The 19595-nt window shown below is 46.5% G+C and overlaps 3 protein-coding genes across 3 annotated transcripts; 1 reads left to right on the plus strand and 2 right to left on the minus strand.

The window, feature by feature from the left end:
- Positions 1-158: 158 nt before the first annotated feature.
- LOC117851979 (protein GLUTAMINE DUMPER 4) lies at positions 159-834 on the minus strand. The gene has a single exon (XM_034733897.2). It carries the CDS (start codon positions 756-758, stop codon positions 414-416), a length of 345 nt encoding a protein of 114 aa, XP_034589788.1. The 5' UTR covers positions 759-834; the 3' UTR covers positions 159-413.
- Positions 835-9909: 9075 nt separating this feature from the next.
- Positions 9910-11871, minus strand: LOC117851219 (uncharacterized). Its single transcript, XM_034732989.2, has one exon. The coding sequence runs from the start codon at positions 11253-11255 to the stop codon at positions 10878-10880; it is 378 nt and encodes a 125-aa protein (XP_034588880.1). The 5' UTR covers positions 11256-11871; the 3' UTR covers positions 9910-10877.
- Positions 11872-14171: 2300 nt separating this feature from the next.
- On the plus strand, positions 14172-17311 carry LOC140222651 (zinc finger BED domain-containing protein RICESLEEPER 2-like). Its single transcript, XM_072293474.1, has 4 exons — positions 14172-14366; positions 14955-17091; positions 17174-17215; positions 17289-17311. The coding sequence occupies exons 1-4, from the start codon at positions 14172-14174 to the stop codon at positions 17309-17311; spliced, it is 2397 nt and encodes a 798-aa protein (XP_072149575.1).
- Positions 17312-19595: the final 2284 nt, after the last annotated feature.

The raw sequence follows: 19595 nt of genomic DNA on the forward strand, positions 1-19595 counted from the left end.
CTGTTCTGTTGTGTTCTCATGGACGGCCTACGATTATTGGGAGGGACAAACACAGGCATTCATGATGCGAGCGGCAGAAAATTGCGTGCGAAATCGGCCAAATCGATGGGAACGGGATCCAGCTGAGCTGCTGCTGATCACTGAACGCAGCCAAAACGAAAAATAAGGCCGTACGCGTTTATTGAAGCTGGAAAGCTTTTGCCGAAACAAAACCAAACCAAACTACTTCGTTTCACAGATTTTCAAACCCGCGGCCGCCGCCGCAACCGCCGGCGGCTGGGTGCTCTCTCACGGCTCACGCCACCCGAACGAACTCGCTCCGAGACAAAGAACAAAGGAAAATCTCTCGAACAAAATTGGCCCGGCCCGCGCGCGTCGCCGCCGCGCGGGTGGGTGGGTTCTGGCGCGCGCGCCTACACGGCGGCGTCGCGTGGTGCGGCGAGGGCGAGCGGCTTGGCGCTGGCGAGGAAGGATGGCAAATCGTCGCCGGCCATGATGACGACGACCCTGGGCGGCTCCCGGTCGAGCGGGACGAGCACCCCGTGCAGCGACGCCGCCTTCTCGGCCTCCCGCCGCGAGGGCGAGTGCTTGCGGCGCGTGCAGATGAGCACGAGCAGCGCGACAACGATGAGGCCCATCATGAGCGCGAACCCCAGGAAGAGGTACGGCGTCGGCGTCCGCCACAGGCCCGGCCGCGCGCCGCCGCCGGCCGCCATTAGCTCCGCGGCCGCACCGCCTCCGCCTCTCCCCGGCCTCATCTCTCTGCCACAGTGCCACTTGAGCTTGCTTCTGCGATGGTTGCCTGGCTGCGCTGCGAGTGGAGATCGACGGGGAGGAGGGTTTATATAGGCGGCCGGGGGGCAGCGGGGAAAAGAAGCCGCGCTCGACCACCTCTGCTCGCTTTGCCGATGCGCCTCTGCCTCGCCCCAGGTCCCAGCAGGTGCTGTGTGATGGTGCGGCGGGCGGCTGGCTGGGTGCCTGGGTGCTCTGTTTCTCCCACACGGTCACATCAACTCATGCTGGCCAGCTGCCGCATGCGCACGAGAGGGATCGAGGAGATCGACATGGTTTTCTTTTCCTTAAAAAAAACATTTAGTCACCACTTTGCCGATCGATCGAATTTGTCGTCATGTTTGGAAGGTTTTCTTTTAACCTCTTCGGTCATTGGTCATTTTGGCATATCATTAACAAATGAATTGTGTCACGCTACAGCTTTCGAAAGCCTGATGCCAGCGTGACGATGTGAAAAAAAATGGGAAGCGATTGGAGGATCGGAGTACGCTCGTGCCGGTGCGCATACTGCTGGTCTGCTGCTAGTAGTGCTTGTACACACATCCCTTCTCGAGAGAAGAGAGACCATTGAAGGGACGTGTGGATGAGAAGCGGATACTCGACATTGTTTTGGCGGCGTCTACGTGATGATGAGCTAAACAGTTAAGTTAATTCACCGCGCACCAGCCGCTGGGATGGACATTTCTAACCTGGAACGCGTTCGTGGGAAAGTGGGTGTGGTTCATCGAACCTAGCCATGCACGCATCCAGCTGGTGGTTACAGTGCTCGATCCGAGCTAGCGCGAGCTACGGACGATCGGATGAACCACGCAAGGATTTGATAGCATACAAGGAAATTAGTTTAGGGTACTCCTCAGGGGTAGCAGTCTAGCAGTAGCAGCAGAGTAGTGTACGTGAGGCGAGGAGGCGGGCCATGCGTCACTTCGGCGGCGGCGGCGATTGATGGACGAGGTGCTGTCAAGCCTGGCAGCACTGTCCGGCGCGGCGCGCGGCGGCAGGTGGGTGCGGCGTTTCCGAGTCGCCGCGTCACGCATTCAATCCCATGTCGTACGCGGTTACGTTACGTCGTCGAAACTTCTCGCGGCAGGCCTGTCAGCGGGCCCACGTCCCAGCGTCACCAAGCCGGAGGAATCGGGTCCGAGCTAGCCTACCCGTCGAGGCTGCTGGGGTCTGCTGCAGCCTGCAGGTACGTGCGCGCGTCGGGCGGCGGCGCGAGGCTTGCGCCCTGCTGGCTGCCACGCATGAGTGACATGAGGCTGTGGAATACTACTCGGTATTGTTTAAATTTGTTACGTTAGTTTCATCATTAAAAAAAAGGTTATTTTTGCTAGGGATTTCGCCAGAGGGTACGCGCGCGCGCGCGCACGCATGACTCACGCGTTCCGCGTGGAGCGTGTTGTATATCTTCACTTCAATCTTCTAGATATATAGATTGAGGACTACCAGCTAATAGCGCGCATAAAACATGGAGTAGCTAAAAAGGCAGATCACCGCGCCACCAGCACATTATTGTTTATATATATATGCATATAAAAAGAAAGAATGCACCAGGGGCTTTGCCAATATGAAACGGCCGGATGCTAGTTTCGTCCTAGTAGCTCCGTAGTGCCCACTGCCCAGCCGGGCCGGGCAAAGCCAAACCGAGAAAAAAAAAAGACAAGTGTTTTTTTCAAGCAAAGTTCACTAGTGTAGGGGAAATCGAGAGTATTTGTAGTTAAGCACGATGCTTGAGTTGGGCAGAATGATTCGGATGCTTAACGCAAGATACTCCGACTTCATAAAAAACAATGACTACTGCTGGTGCTAGGACTAGTCTAGGACTGTAGGTCTTTGACTAACGATGCATGAGGTCTATCTAATCTTGATCGCTCCTGGAGCTGCGGTATGTGACACTCGGGTATTGGCCTCGAGGTACCTTAACTTTTTCTTTACTTCAATTCCCACTTCATCCCCAACTCTATTAACCCCCTTCTCTCCTTCCACTGCACCAAATCAAGCCTCCAGAGAGTTATAGGGATCTAAGGATTTCAGATTTAGTTAGGGTCAAGGATTTGGAGGTTTACAGGGAAGCCTAACACTGCATTGGAGCGATTGGCGGGTGGCATCGGGAGACTAGCAGGCGGCAAGGACGTCACCGACGAAGGTGGCAAAGATAATACGGGGAGGAATGTGAGAAAAACTTGCTTAGAAGGGTTAATGTGTAGTGCGGTAGCTCTAGAAATATAAGTAGTAGTGGCGGAGCTAGGAATGGAACGTAGGGGGCCAATTTGCCTAATATGAACTTTATTCCATCACTCAAAACCTTGTTCTTTGATTTGTGAAGACATCAAAATCACAAAAGAAGACAATACGCACGGTGGCTGCTCTCTGAACACTCATACCAAGAAGGAAAAACTAATTGAATTGAAAATGGCACTGATGCTCGATCTAGAAGCCTTAATTCTTCAGTTTGGGTTGCAGGACCTAACTTATAGTATGCAAGAGCTGGAAGTTGCTTTCTAATATGGCTAACGATGCATCTTGCTCATGAGATCTAGAAGCGAGGAGAACAAAATTACAAAAGAAGCTAATAACAATATGCTCACACTATGAAATGTGGATTCGATTGGGAGGTGTGGCAGGCTAAGAGCGCGAAGCCAGCATAGAGCAGCGGAGGCGGGCGAAGCGGCGAGCCAGCAACGTATATGGCCACATGCTCTAGCGGCCAACTATAGGGTGACTGCTGTAGCGAAACTGATTGCAAAAGAACTACAGGATGCCCTACCATGGACCTCTTTTCCCAATTGTTAGCCAGTTTACTAGGCTATCATGTTACGGGTCTCCAGCTTTCATGTAGAAGCGTGAAAAAATTATTTTGGCCAGGGGGGCGTGGCCCACGTTAGCCCCCACGTAGCTCCGCTGGTGATAAGGAGGCAGAGCAGGTGAGCTGAGCCGACTGCTGCTTGGAAGGGGCAGCAAATTTAGGTCCTATTTGAAATAGCTTATGTGAGAATCGATTTTCTAAGAATTAGGATTTCCTAAGAAACTGCTTCTTAAAGAATCGTTGTTTGGAGAATCTGGGCGTTTGGCAAACTTGATTCTTATAGCGAGATTTTGTCCTAAGTATAAGATGATATGTCTGCCCTCAAGGTTATGGCAATTCTTTTTTATTTGCTGAATAAGTGTGGTGTTTTTTGCACAAATTGTTGATATTTTAAATTTCAGGTAGTATTAATTTATGTAAGTAAACAATTTGACTATAACAAAGTTGATTATATTTTCTCCCTTCAATTCTTAGCACCAAGTTCTTTTTTTTTCACAACGCAAGCAACCTGGGAAATCAATTCAATTTTTATTCTTATTACATCCATATCATAATTTGTAGCACAAAAATTAGTACTCTGACGAGGACGAAACATAAAACAAGAATCGAAAAGTCTGATGATAAGCACATGGTAGCAAATCTCTGATGCGATTATCAGTGGGGCGCATGAAGGGATGCGAGATCTGAATTCTGCAGTTGAGGTACAAAGCGGCAATGCTTGGCCGAGGGATGGGGAGGACTGGTGCAAACGGGCAGGGAGGCCCGAGTGGCGGCCAGAGGGGTGAACGCAAGAGCGGCCTAAGTCGAGCCCAAGGGCGGCGCGAAGCAGCAGACAAAGGAGCCCCCTTCCCAACGGCCGTGCTTGGGCGAGCAAACGAGGTCCTGGTGAAGGGGATGGGCGCGGGGGCCGGCAGACTCGGTGGCCGGATGAGGCGCAGAGGTGCAAGTAGCTGCAACAGGGGAGGGGTGAGCAGAGGGGCGTGGAGCCCTAGAGGGGAGGGATCGCGCCCCTGAGCGGCGGCACTCATGAGGGTGGGCTGTGGGAGGAGGGACGATCCGAAATCTAAAAATGCGCTATTTATACGGTGCCAAGGAGCGAGTAGTTTCGTCCCAACTTGTGGGGCAATTCAGTAAACCGGTTGTTAGAATCGGCAAGATTTTCTCCCAAGCGACAACTGCACTGATTCCTTCTCCCAGTTCATTTGTTGCTGCTGTAAAAATCGACTCGTGTGGAATTTGATGAGAATCTTGCACGATTATTTTCACGAGAATCGGCTGGAGAATCGATTCCAAACACCCCCTAAACTTGACCATGCGTTAATATTAGACCCAAAATAGAAGAAAACCATGTTAACGTGCTATCCATCGCGGGATAAGCACATCTCGTGACCCCTTGACCACCTCCCTCCACCTCGCTTGCCTCCGCCATGGCTAGCAGCTCATCACACCACCCGCCAACAAATCCACAGCATGTATCACCCCGTGGTGGTAGCTGCCGAGAATTCTAGGTCTAGTGGAGAAGAGCAACTCTAGACTCCAACGGTACCATATCTTAACCCAGAGGCAGGGATGGAGCTTAATAAGGGCCTCATTGTGGTTCTTAGCTGGTCCTATGTTTTTCTCTCTCTTATGGAACCAGGTCCTATACACTGTGAAGCTGATTCTATTCTATATGGAACCAGATTCCATACATAGAACCAGGTCCCATGCAATATAATATAGGGAAAATGGGAGAGAGAAGAGAGAGATGGAGGGCTGCGGGTCCCATGTTCATAGATTCAACCTGGTTCTATACATTGGAGCTAATACAACATGTAACATCAAATCATTGCTGGGTCCCACCTTAGAACTAGGGGTGCACCTATACATTGCTGGTGCCCTAAGGACTAATAGGGGCTATATACCCCTCCCCCCAAAATATTATTATTCAGCTTAAGCACAAAAATGGATGCCCTTATCTTGTATAGTGGATTGTCTTCGAACGGCTGCCTCCTCCTCAATTATAGTTTAAACTCTGCCACAGTCCGACGTGTTTAGATTGCCGGATAGTCCAGGCCCAATGGGTGGTAGAAGCACAACCCTAAAAAGCACGGCACTAATACGATCCGACACCATGCCAATAGTGCCTAGGGTGGTGCGACCCTATGCATAGGGTAGTGTTTGAGCCACCATGCATACGTGTAACATCCCGCATTTTAGAACATTTAAAAGTATGGGCTTTTTACAATTTTTCTCTAATTATAATATAATCTTCGTTCCCGAAATATCTAAAATCCTTTTTACAAATAAGTCATGCATAAATCCTAGCATGAGTGTTGCACTTGCTTGCTCTCCTTAGAACCTCCCTTCTAAAACCTGAAGATAGAAATTCCAAATTCTTCTTCTTTCAAATCTTAAGAGTTAATATTCAAATCTAGTTTAAATATTAACTTCTAAATCAAACCCCCAATACAAACCCTCATTGATCCTAGTCATGTCATGCTTTTAATCTCAAACCCATTTCAAAGGCCCATTTTCAAGTCTTAACCAAACCTACATCTCAAACCCCTTCAAATTTGAACTTAAAACCCCCTTTCAAACAAATAAGAAACCATCTAATGCAGCACCCGCCATCAACCTCATAACTAGCCCATCTTCTATTTCGGCCTGACTGCACACGCGCAACCCGCCAAGGCCTAGCTCGCCTCTGCCTCGCTTCGTCCTGTCTCCCATGCGAGGCCCAGCTCGCTCGGCCTGTTTCTGCATGCACGTTGGCCTAGTAAGCTGTTGACGGTAGTTAACACGCTAAGTTGTGAATCGCAAGCGCACGGATCATCGTAGATTTTCCCTTGGAGTATTCCATCCAAGGTTTATCAATCCGTGGATTAGCAACGAACTGACTAGGGTTCTCTATCTAGCTAAATGGATCTAATCCTATCAAGAAGCACAAATGGATCTAATCCTATCAAGAAGCATGAATTGCATATAAAGGTAAACTCAATCGTGAGATAAGTATTATAGATAAGGTAAATAGATCACATCCATATATATGAGGTAACACAACTAAAGGTAGCATGAACCTATTGTCTTCTTATTGTAGTTCCAACCAAAGTGGTAACAATCTATGTAACACCTTGATAAAGAGTCACCTCTCAGAAAGGTAGCTCGCAAGCGGCCTACTTTCTTATGGTCGCCACTGCGAGGTGTGTGTTAACGCCTCCGGTTTCCCAAAGTTTTACCTCAAATGACTCCCACAATACTCGCCATCGATCCTACTCAACATTACACAATCATTTGGCCTTTCCCTTCCCCGCATCCTGTCACCACACAAAGGTAATCACACCGACTTCCTACGCACTGCTAAGATGTATCCGCAAGATATAGACTAATTACCACGATTACATCTATTCCTACTAAGAATATATGCTAGCTAAACATATGAGAATAAGCATGCATCATAGTAGATCAAAGTAAGCACAAGATTAGATTGATATCACCATCGTATGTACATAAGCCTTGATGATCACAAGGCTCAGCTCTAGAACTCCACCATGGCTTAGCCGCGCAGGGATGACCATGGCGGCTAGGGTCTAGAGAGGGCGTGGCAGAAATTTTAAAGCGAGAGGAGCAAGGAAAGCCTGGCCCTTCCTTTTATCCTCTCGCGCCCAACTTCATTACCAAGTCTCCTCTGATGTTCTGGAACCTTATTTTTGTATGCATGTGGGCCTGGCATGTTGATAGCTTCAGGATGAGATTGATCTTTGATAACTTTTGAAATCTCCACTTAATCTTCTTTAATTCCTCTTTGATCCCGAAGTGATACTTGTCATATCTTCACAATCTTAGCCATTAAGTAATCTTGGAGGAGTGCTTACCAAAAATGAGCGTCGGAGGGGGTTAGAAGACCCCTGGTTGATCGACTTGGGCTTCACCATGCCGAATGGCCTAGGCTCTTTCTGAGCCCGCTGGCCTTCGTCTTTGACAGGTTCGTTGCTTGTTCAACGCTTTATCCAAAAATATGCTTTTAGGTCTAATTTCTTGAAAAACAGAACGTCCTCCAAAATACAATGCATATGTGAAAAACGGGGTTATTTCAGATGCCAAGTGGCGGGTTAGTATAAGAATATGTATGAAAACACTACTTAAATGACACTAAAAGTGTGTCAATAACGAGCATAGATGCATACTGTTAGGACCGGGGACGTTGGGCCGCCGGGCCTATAGTACTAGCACGTCAATATGAAAATAGCATAGTGATATGAAAATAGCATAGTGAGTGTCTGGACTAGAAGGTCAACATGACACGGCGCAATTAAACAATAGTGCATGATAGTGGAGTGAGCGTCGGACCGCCCATTTTGCCATTTGGGAGGTGGTGGTCTTCTCTTCCGATGTCACTGGGTGGAGACTGCCCTGGGGGGGGGGGGCGGGTAGAGACTGCCCTGGGGGGGGGGGGGCGAGCGGCGCGGCTATCCTAGCCTCCTAGGCTCCCGATTGCTGGAGGGTCCCACCAGGTAAGTCCATGTCCGTGTATACCCTGCTATAGATCATGTAAACAGCAAATCGTTGGTCGAACTGGTGAGTTCTCGTTCCCAATTCTCATGAACCGTGACTCCAGGGCTAGAGGAGGAAGGCGCTCACGCCGCCACAACGCTTACGCGTCCACACATCAAATTCATGGCGGGCCGCCGGAGGCTCGCGGACGTCCGACGCCACAACACCGGGACCACAATTCACCAAGGATGCTGTCTCCCTGTGGCTCTATGAATTGTGAATCATGTCTGTCCGTGCGTTCATCTTTGGATCACGATCACCATCTCCCGACTCCCAATCACTGCCGATCTACGGAATACTGATCAATCCAAATATTGCCTAATTCCCTTGGCTAGTATCATTCATGTACAGTTTTCTTATATAGCAGATGGTTTTTTGTAATTTTTAGACTAACCTTTTAGTAAGCTGGAAAAAGTTTCTATGCCAATCTAATAAGAAGCTTTTAAGATATTATTAGTCGGCATGTATAAATTGCTGCTTAGTATGAATATTATTAGAGAACTGGTTTTAAGTTTCATCCTAGGCTCCCAAAATATTAGGACCGGCCCTGGTGGAGAGGCGTGTGTTTGCTCTATTGCACGATGGTACGGGAATAGTTTCTTTTCCAAAAAGGACCATCCAAGATAGAACTAGGTTGCTGGGGATTTTCTATACTTTGTATCGTGACCTGAAAAATTGCGTGTTTCAATTGTGCCTTAATAAATGTGGTTCATCACTGTCAGGGATATATAGCTAGATGCTAGCATTGGTGACGGGCGCCTTGTTTGGTAACAAGTGATGTGTGTCAGCAGGTGTACTGAACTCTCTCAGTAGCAGCTTACCCTGTGGCCGCCTGGCCGGTCAGTCAGTGCACGCGCCACTCCGGATGACGAGATATGGTGGTATGGTGACATTAATTTTTGACCAGAGTCAATCGTTGTGGATAAAATTTTAATAGCTGATGGAAGAGAGAGAACCCGTTGATGACCCGCGTTGATCAAGACTAGCCGCGGATGACCAGGGGTCTAGAAAGCCGATAGAAGACCGGAGCAGGTCCAATCCAAAGCGAAATTGACTCCACCAAATAAGGGAAAGCGTGGAGGTATATCTTTAGTAATTTAATTAGTTTGTAATAGTTCATGTCGTAATCGACTAGAATTTTAGCTTCCTTCAGGGTATAAATATAAACCCGTGAGCCTTGTAACGAATAATCATCAATCAATCAATACAACATTTCAGCGCCACGCTGCCAAAACCCTAGGAGTAGGAGTAGATTAGTTTCGACGAGTTCCTTCTTGCACACATGGTTGCATCGGCTTCAATCTTAGACGTAAGTACCGTCACCCGATTATTACAACTTCTATCAGAACTTTCTAAGTTAAGTCTTATATTCGGATATTCAGTTGTGTGGCTAGTTATCGAGATATCTTAGATTTCAAGTAGAACTTTCTAGGCTTTATCCAATATTCTGCTTGTATTCGACATTGCTCACAATTATCGAGTTGTTTGATTTTATTAAGTTGCATCGTATCGATCTCTTAGTGTTATCAAGCGCTCACAGTTATCGAATGGGTTAAATCTGGTTAGGTTGTCTTCATCGGCTCCTTGACATTGTTTAAGCGTTCACCAGTTATCTAATCGTATTGGCTGGTTAGACCTCGCATGCTTTTAATACTTTACATATGCTAGGTCCGATAGATCTTTACCCCTACCCCTCCTATTGCTAGCTGTCAGATCCTTAATGTCAAAATGCTACTGTTGAGAGCCGATGCATCGGCTGGATATCATCCATATCTCACAGAAGCGTGATGACGTCGTTGAGCCGATAGGTACGCATATGAGGCCTTGCTGACGCAAGCATGTCTGTTAAGTTAATGGGCTGAAGTTAATATCCTCTCATTCGTGTTACCTTGTCTAAGTTCAATACACTTATCATGACATTGATCTGATCCATTAGCTTAATCAACTTGTAAGCGGTAGGCAAGAGGTTCTTGTTACTGTGTTCTAATCTTTTAGGTTAATAAATTGATGTCAATACCCTCTCATTCGTATTACCTTGTCTAAGTTCAATTACACTTATCAAGATATTGACTAGATCTATTAGTCTATCTGATGTGCACATGGTTAGCAAAGGGCTTCTTTTATGACTGTTGTTTTACGATGCTTCTATCTTAGCCCGTTGGCTCATATAGCCTATGGCACATGCCATTAATGTTTTATTTATTCACACCGCATGATTACATTGAATACCTCTCCATTGTGATGTTTATTTCAAGAATGTCTACCCGTTCGAAAGGTTTCACCGTCGATCGGCTCATGAATTTAATGTTTACCTTCTCAATTTTCAGGTCAAATTGTCTGGCACGCCTTGCACCTTCACGAGCAGATTTGGAGCTTACACTAGAGTTAAGAAGATCTAGATCCTAGATCCTCCATGTTGTTCAACGTAGAAGCTTGAGGTCTAATTTTTACGTAACATGGTCTCGTGGTCTCGTGTTGTCAAAGTGATGCCATATGATGCGACCTCAAAATTGCTCGAAGCTGAAGCCAAATCAATGGCACTGATCGATCCAACGGCCCACGGCAGCCAAACAAGCCGTGCGCGTCTGTTGAAGTCGGAAGAGCCTTTTGCCCGAACAAACAAACCAAACCTTCTCGTTTCACAGATCACCGGATTAATTACATGCCGCCAATGGAAAACAAAGGAAATCTTTCTGCAAAATTGGTTTCGCGTGACCGCTTGATCCAACACGTACGCGAGCGCGCGCGCCTACACGGCCGCGGCGGCGCCGGTGGGGTCGACGGCGAGCGGCTTGGCACTTGCGAGGAAGGACGGCAGGGCGTCGTCGCCGGCCATGACGACGACGACGACCCTGGGCGCCTCCCGGTCGAGCGGCACGAGCACCCCTCGCTCCGACGCCGCCTTCTCGCCTTCGCCAGCCTCTTCGAGCTGCCGCGTGCACGACGACGACGGCCTGCGGTGCGTGCAGCAGAGGAGAACGAGCAGCGCAACGACGATGACGCTCATGATGACAGACAGGCCCAGGAAGAGGTACGGCGTCGGCGTGGCCCACAGGCTCGGCCGCCCGCCGCCGCCCGGCATTTGCCCCACCGCCTCTCCGCCTCCTCCTCCTCTCTCCGACCTCATCTCTCTCACACACACACGCTCCTGTTACAGTGGATCGGGTATGGTGGTTTGCTTGCCTGACTGACATCTATTGATGAAGTGATGAGAGGAGGATGGAGACATGAGGCGGGTATATATAGGGGCGGCAGTGGGTTGCTTGCTGTGCCGAGTGGAGAGTTTGCCTTGCCTGCGCCTCCCCACGGTGAGGTCTCAGGTGCTGCGGTTTGCCGTGCGGCTGCGTGTTCCCCTGCGGTGGAATTGTGGAAACCAGCTGCCGGGTTTCAACTTCTAACGCATGGTGAAGAACGAAGCCGCTAGGCGCTAGCGGTAGCTGCCGGTTGTGCCTTTGGACAGGAATGCAGATGGGGAGCGCGGGCCGGGGAAACGTAAACGGATCTGGGAGCCACGCCAGCCCACCGTAGGTGTCGCGACGAATCGAAAAGATGCGTTATGCTACCTGTACTGTGCCCTGTTACACGATTTGATGAAGGGTAGCAGATGGGGAACGGAGTGGGTTCACTGAACCTAGTCACGCGCACGTCCAGTTACATCGCGCGGTTGATCGAGCGGTGGTAGTATTTGACCACGGGCCATTGGCGGCGGCGGTTTTCGTTTCGACTCGCTGCATCCGGCGCTCAATTCGATCGACGCCACATACACACGGCCGGCCATGCTAGCTGTGTGGAAGCTTCTCGCGGTAACGACCGGCGGAGACCAAGCAGCCAGGCTGCTACTGCTAGGAGCCTAGCTAGGAGGTGTCTGCGCACACGGCACGCAAGGCAAGGGCTTCCCGCATGCGTGCTCCTCCAAGCAAAGCCCGCCCGTGCGGGGGCTCCGTTTCCGTTCCAAGCTAGCCGCCGGATTTCGCCGCCGCTGGGAGAAACCGTCATGGGCGTGTCATCTCGTCCATGTGTCATGCACGTCGCTGCTAGCCGACGCGTGGCGAGTGGCGACCGGCGGCCTAGCTAGCGCTAGCAGCATGCAGTGGCATGCGCAGCCCGGGATTTCATGCATGAGACGACGTACGAGAGATATCACGCACCGACGTACGCACGTGCATCAGGCCATGATGACGATAGAGGGTTGACGCATGTTTCGTGTTCGTGCCTTGTTGCAAGGATATATCGGTGGCCTAACAAGGATGGACAAGGACTTTTTCAAATTTTTAGAACAAAGAAAGTAAATCTTAGCCTAAATTTCTAATATTGCCCAATCTACAAGGTTTAAGTCTAGAAACTAAGCACACTAGCAATTAAAGAACCTAGCAAGGAGAGCACAGTAACAAGATTATCATTTCCTTAGGCAAGATATGAGCAAAGCAAGTATAACTTGATCAAGAGTAAAAAGACAAGTAAATTGCAGGAAGTAAATGCTAAAAAAAAGTGCTGAAATGTAAAGATTGAGGACACGAGACAACCGGATTATTTCCCGTGGTATCAAAGAGTTGATGCTCCCCCTAATCCACGTTGGAGCACCGACTAAGGGTTTTGCTCCCCTAAGCCACTAAGACTCGAGTACTTCGATAAACTTATGACATAAGAACCAATTATGATTCACTTCAAAACGCACAGGTTAGTCACAAGTAAACGGTTGTCATTTATCACCGAAACACACTCTTACCAGAGGTGCGAAAGGGTCGTTAGTTGCCTAGGTGCTTCACTTGTATCTTATGTATTACCAACTGCCGGCTGCATTGGTGCAAACACCCGCAACGCTTAACGCCGAACGGAACAAAGTGGAGAGACTAGATAGGATAGGAACCGAGCAAGTTAAGCAGGGGTGAAGTCCAGCAAGCAGCCGCCGGGGTCAGTCAGTAAGTCGCTTCGTGATGCGTCGTCATGGAATGGTTTTGAGCTTTTGACATCAGCCACGGCACATGTCCACTACAACTTTGTTACAGTTAGATTAGGTGCGCGCGAGTGGAGCGGCAATTAAATTAACATCCTGCACTAGGATGCTCGCCAGATGCTCTCAGCTCCAAAGTTTCACTCACCCTGCGATGAAGAAACTTCATTTTGACCGCAAAGGGGACCATACTAGTAGTGATCATCTGGAGTGGACGGGAGGAAAAGCAAAAAAAAAAAAGGTGTTCAAATGCAAACCGAAGCTGGAGGCTAGTGTTATATACTTATATTATAAAACCAGCACAGTGACTATCTGTGCGGACTTGTATTACGCAATGGCACATATGGCTACTCACTCTGTTTCAAATTGTAGGTTATTTTGACTTTTCTAGGTGCATAATTTTTACTATGCATTTAAATATAGTATATGTCTAATGCATACAAACATCTATGAACTTAGAAAAGGTAAAGCAACCTACAATTTAGAATGGAGGAATATCTATAAAAAAACTCTATTAGATTCGTAATGGTTTGGTCTAATAAAAAAATCCTGGTAGTGGAATAGGATGTAACGTTTTAGGTTGAGAGAAAGAGTTTTAATAACAAATAAAAAGTTCCATGTAGATAGATCGTCCCTGCTTATTATCTTTGCCGGTGTATTCTACAAAACTGGCACGGATATATTTTCCCACATTTATAAGTTATAAATTTGTAGTTTTTCTTTTAGGCTCAGACGATGGAGACAATCTCTTATTTGAAACATATATATTTCTATTACAATGGTCAAGTTGAATTTTTTATATCTGAAATAGTATAGATGCCCAGATGACTGAAGTTTTAGATAACAATAAGAGCCAAAAAGGAAAAAAAATAAATCTGTTCATGGGTCAAGGGAAACCGGGAACCAACCCGCACCCAATCCTGCTGAACCCGTCAATCCGGTTCCTAGCGCGGGTTGGACCCGTACCCGTGTGGACCCAGATGAAGGAAGCGGGGGGCAGCTGGTTTCCGGTTTTAACCCGTCAAAATCCACCGAGGCCAACATCGAGGCCGAGGGAAAAAGAAAATAGGGCGGCGGTCGGCGGCGGCGAAGATGCAGCGCGACGGTGTCGCTGAAGGCCTTGAGCTGGAGGCCGTGCTGGCGGCCGAATCAGCATCGCGGCTGCGGGAAGCGGTTGCCTCCATGGATGGGTTCCTCAATACGGACGTCGACTCGCTGCCACTTCTCACCATGGAGCTCATCGGCGATGGGTCAATCCTCACTCCCAATCCATCCAGGCTGAACAAGGTGGCCTTCTATACCTTCTTGTTTCATTGTTTTCCATTCTATTTTTCCATGTCTGTTGCTTATTTCTCGGATTGATTCAGCTTTGAACCCTAGCTCAGATTCAGTTTCTGCTACCCTGTGATCTGTGTGCTTGCTACAGTGTGGTTCGATTCCTTTTGAATTTACTAGCAATGTTGGTGTGGGATTCTGATATAGCAACTCCCAGTGGCTTTAAGTAACAGATTTGGTTGTTTAAGTCATCTATCAGACAGGTTATCCAAAGTAATAGGTTACATTATTTTCTTTGAAAATTTCTCTGTGGTTTCTTTTCTTTCTGTTTGAGCCACATATTTCCATGCCTTATACTGGCAGTTTAGCTATCGTATGAATCAATATCTTTTAGCTTTGTGCTACTGTGTCATAGGAAGATACAAATTTGACATATCTGTAGCTATCTGTGCAAACACTCCTTTCACATAGGCCAACTATCTGTGTAAAAACTGGGTTGGCAGCTATATCTGGGACATGCTAGCATCTCAATTTGAGCAATCTGGATTGTGTCCAGCTGATAATTGTTGTCATCTTTTAATCTACCTGGACCTATTTCAGGATGGTGAAGACCAATCTTTGGAGGTACCTGCTGCAAGACCCTTTGAAGATAGCAGTGAGAGATTGAATAGGTTAATTGCTATGCAGAAAAGGTTATCAGAAGCAACTAGGGAAGCATTGCCAACTCAAGTGAGAAAGAGAATAAGACTAACTTCAGCAGTTAATACATCAAATGTTCAGTCAGCTAGCTCTCCTACTCCAGTTTCTCCTGTTCACAAGAGAAATAAAAGAACCGGTTCAAAAAAATCACTTGTTTGGAAGCATTTCAGTACGGGATTAAGAGGTCAACATCCTATTGCGACATGCAGATATTGTGGTCAAGAATATAATTGTGATCCATCAACTCATGGGACAAGCATCTTATGGAACCACCTAAGGATATTATGCCCCCAGCAACCACTAAAGGGTCAGGAGTTGCAAAGGAAGAACCAAGGAACACCCAAGCATTCTTACAGCATTGAAGACTGTCGCAAAGCACTTGCTGAGATGGTATTGATTGATGAAATGCCCTTCACAACTGTTGAGGGTGAAGGGTTCAAAAGATATTCTAAAGTGTTACAGCCGAGATTTGACCTCCCCTCTAGAGTCACAGTAGCAAGGGACTGCATGCAGAGATATTTTGAAGAAAAACCCAAGTTGAAGAAAGTATTGAAAAATCAAAGAATTTGCCTAACAACAGACACTTGGACTTCTAAGCAAAATTTATGCTATATGTGTCTCAATGGACATTGGATTGATGATGAATGGAAGCTGCAAAAACGGATCCTTAATTTCTGTTCAGTAGCAGACCACAAAGGAGAGACACTTGGCAAAAGGGTTGAAGAATGTTTATTGGACTGGGGCATTGACCGTCTATTCACAGTGACAGTTGATAATGCATCTTCTAATGATAAGTTAATTCGATACTTGAAGGGTGTATGCAAGAATTGGCAAGGAGTCGTGCTAAATAACAAATTTCTACATGTGAGGTGTTGTGCCCATATTGTTAACCTGGTTGTGAAGAGCGGACTTGAAGAACATAATGAGTCTATTGAGAAAATCAGAATAGCAGTAAAATTTGTGAGATCTTCACCATCAAGACTGAAGGTATTCAAGAAATGTGCAGAATTGGAGAAAATTTCAAGCAAGAGCCTTTTAACCTTAGATCTAGAGACCAGGTGGAACTCTACCTTTCTAATGTTTGAGAGTGCAGAAAAGTTTGAGAGAGCTTTTGCAAGACTAGAAAAGGAGTACATGCCATTCAAAGTATACTTCCCAAACAAAGATCCACCCAATACAGACGATTGGCGAATAGCAAGGCGCATATTGTGCTTCTTGAAACTATTTGAAAAGGTCACCACTCGTCTGTCCGCTTCACTGCATGTAACATCAAGCATTGTTTTTCATGATATAATGCTGATGCGTGCAAAACTAATTGAGATTGCTGGAGGAGAGGACCAGATGTTGTCTTCAATGGCAGATCACATGAAACTAAAATTTCAGAAGTATTGGGAGGAAGAAGGCAATCTGAACTACTTGTTATTCATTGCTGTCATCTTAGATCCTAGGTATAAGCTTCAGTATCTGAAATTCTGCTTAGATATTCTGTATGGACCATATGAGGGCAAGGAATTAGCTGAGAAGATTGAATCAACTCTTGATGAATTGTTCTGTTGGTATATTAAAACTGTTAATGCCTCTTCTAGCAACAGAGGTTCAAATCAAGCTCCAATTCACATAAGTGTAGATGAAGAGGATGAAGAGAACCCATGGGACATGCTAGCATCTCAATTTGAGCAACACATGGAAGAGATTGAGAGTGAACCAAATGATTCAGAATTAACAAGCTATCTAGCTGAGAAGCATGAGAAGAGGGCTAAAGAGTTTGACATACTGGAGTATTGGAACATGAGCTCAAATAAGTATCCTGTACTGTCGCTCTTGGCAAAGGATGTGCTAGCTATTCCTGCTTCCACAGTGCCTTCGGAGTCAGCTTTTAGCACGGGTGGACGCATTATAGATCCACTTCGCTGTAGCCTATCGACTAGCACAGTAGAAGCTTTAATCTGCGCACAAAGCTGGCTACATACATCTCATAGCAAAGTAAGTGCAAGAGAGGCGGCTGAAGAGGTTCAGACATATGAGGAGATTAGAGAAGGTAAAGTTTTTCATAGTTTAGTAGAAACGCCACCTTAAGTCTGTTAAAGTTGCTCGCAACATTCTATTCCTTTTTTATACAGAGTTTCTTTCAAAGGACCGCACAGATAATCAACATTGCATTGGTACGTTCCTTTATCTGTGACTTTTGCTCCTTTGCTCCATTGCATTGGTATGTAACTTTGACTTTTGCTGCAGATTTAACTGAGTTGGAAGCATAGCAATTTCTGAAAAGAAGCCTACTATGTTTCTGACAAGGTATGGTGATTGTCTGTAGGGTCTGAATCTAACACAGGATGGATGGTTCACTTTTTCAATAAGCCTTGATTTGTCTTGAGATTGCAGTGACCTGGTAAACTGATTCTTCCAGCGTCGTGCAATGGTCTGTAAATTTCAGGCTGCTGCTAGTGCAAGCTATGAATGGTCCATGTGTACTTAAGTATGTTAAAATTAGCTTGTGGAACTGAAACGATGAGTATCAATGCTGAAGTCTGCTGCTAGTGAATGGTTCAGGCTACTAAAGTCTGCTGCTAGTGTCTGTTGAAACGCTAAATTAGTATAACTACGTCATACACAATTCTTTTCTTTTGGAACTGATAGTGTGGAACTGCTATGTGGAATTATCTGCTAAAAGTAAGCATGCTATCTAGGTTAAGAAGTTCATGACATGATAGGCTCTTTTTTCTTTGCTAGTTTGGTAACAGGCTCTTTTTTCTTTGCTAGTTTGGTAACAGTTTTCTTTACAATGATATTTTGGAAGTATATCTTCATGGCAGCATTCTTTTTCTAGAAGCATGTCACATATCATTTATTTAGCATGCAATGAATGGTCTTCAAACTATTCTCTATTTCAGGTTATACTGGATGATTTTGAATACTAAAAAAAGGAAGGAAGGAGGCGGGAGAGATAAAAAACTTTAGCAGTTAGTAAATATGGCAGTGTATTGGCTGCAGCTGTAATGCAGGTGCCCAAGTATTGCTGCAGAGACATATCACATATGGTACTAATGTTTATGGTTTTCCTTGGCAAATCTTATAGTATCTTAGATAATTTCTATAGTAATTGTACTGCTTTTGGCAATAGAATCCGATATGCTGACTTGCAGGTTCAGACTTCAGAATTTTAGATCGTGACAGTTGATACCCCTTTGTTACTCTTGGGTGATTAGTTTTGCAAATGTTGTGTGTTAGCAGTAGCAGCGTTGTATCGGTGATTTTGGTTCTTCACTTAACCTGCGTACATCCAATTTCATTCAATAATTGTTGTGAGTTCATAAACAGAAACATGAATGTCAAACTCAATCCTAAAAGCAGCGGTCTACATCGTGCGCTCAAATTTGTTGGATCATGTGTGAGAGATTGAAACCTACATAATATATATAGTACTGAAACATAGCCTAGCGGCCGGTGCAGTGCGCACCCGCTATCAACAACCTTTTGCATGTACATACATACCATTGTAAAATACATGTGGACGTGCACTTTACTACTTTGTTCATCCCAAATTACAGATCGCTTTAGTTTTTCTAGACATACAAGCACCTATCAATCTGGAAAAATCAAAACGACCTATAATTTGATTTGAATAGCATGCATACAAACACCTATGAAGTTAGAAAAGTCAAAATGACTTATAATCTGAAATGGAAGGAGCAGCTCTAATGGTCTATGTTCCTGCGCAGGGTGGCCCGTGGCAGCATAATCAAATCAAGCTAGTGCCCCCTTCTTGATTGTTTCCGTTCATTATTTGCGTTCGGCCAAAAGCCAACGACCCTTTATTAGTGCCCACCACCAGCCCCCTGAAAGTATATGTTTTGACAAATCGAGGAACCGTCATTCTCAGGGGATCTGGTCGTTGCGATGCGGTGAATCGATGGGCACTACAACAACAGCACTAGAGCTAACAATCGCAGCGCACATCCCTGTCGCGTTCCACACTGTCTTTCTCTGTGCGTGGGCCTACGCGGATAGATCTTTCGCATGATGATGAGGTCAATGTTAGCAGAGAGCTGATGGGAAGTTTCCATGCTAGTTTCTTGTGCCATTTTATATTAGTTAAGCGGTGGCGCGTTTTTGACGTGATAAATGTGTGCCTGATCACCCTGTGTCATCAGGATGAGCAGCTATCCATGGATGCTGCTGCAGCGGCGATCAGTGGACGTGGTTGGTGACGCGATGCGTGTGTATGGTGTGCCACGCATGAGCATCGATGGGTAGCGTCCGGGAGTGCGTGAGAGCGATGCGGCACCTGGCTTTGTCCACTGTACGTGTGAACCGATCAAACCTCTCCCCATCGTGCGGCGCGCGAGGGCCTTTTCCAAAAGGTGTTCCGTGTCGGCTTGCTTGGCAGGAAGCACCTCATCAGGTGCTCAGTTTGACAGTACACAGGTGGAGATCAAACACGTAGGACATGCTTGTAAGATTGTGCTACGTAGAAAAAACAGCTTGCTGCGCGCAGAGACTAGCTGCACTAAGGCAACTTCATTCTCTCAATCAATCTACATA

The sequence above is a fragment of the Setaria viridis genome, chromosome 4 (assembly GCF_005286985.2).
Source record: "Setaria viridis chromosome 4, Setaria_viridis_v4.0, whole genome shotgun sequence".
In the NCBI taxonomy this organism is placed as follows: domain Eukaryota; kingdom Viridiplantae; phylum Streptophyta; class Magnoliopsida; order Poales; family Poaceae; genus Setaria; species Setaria viridis.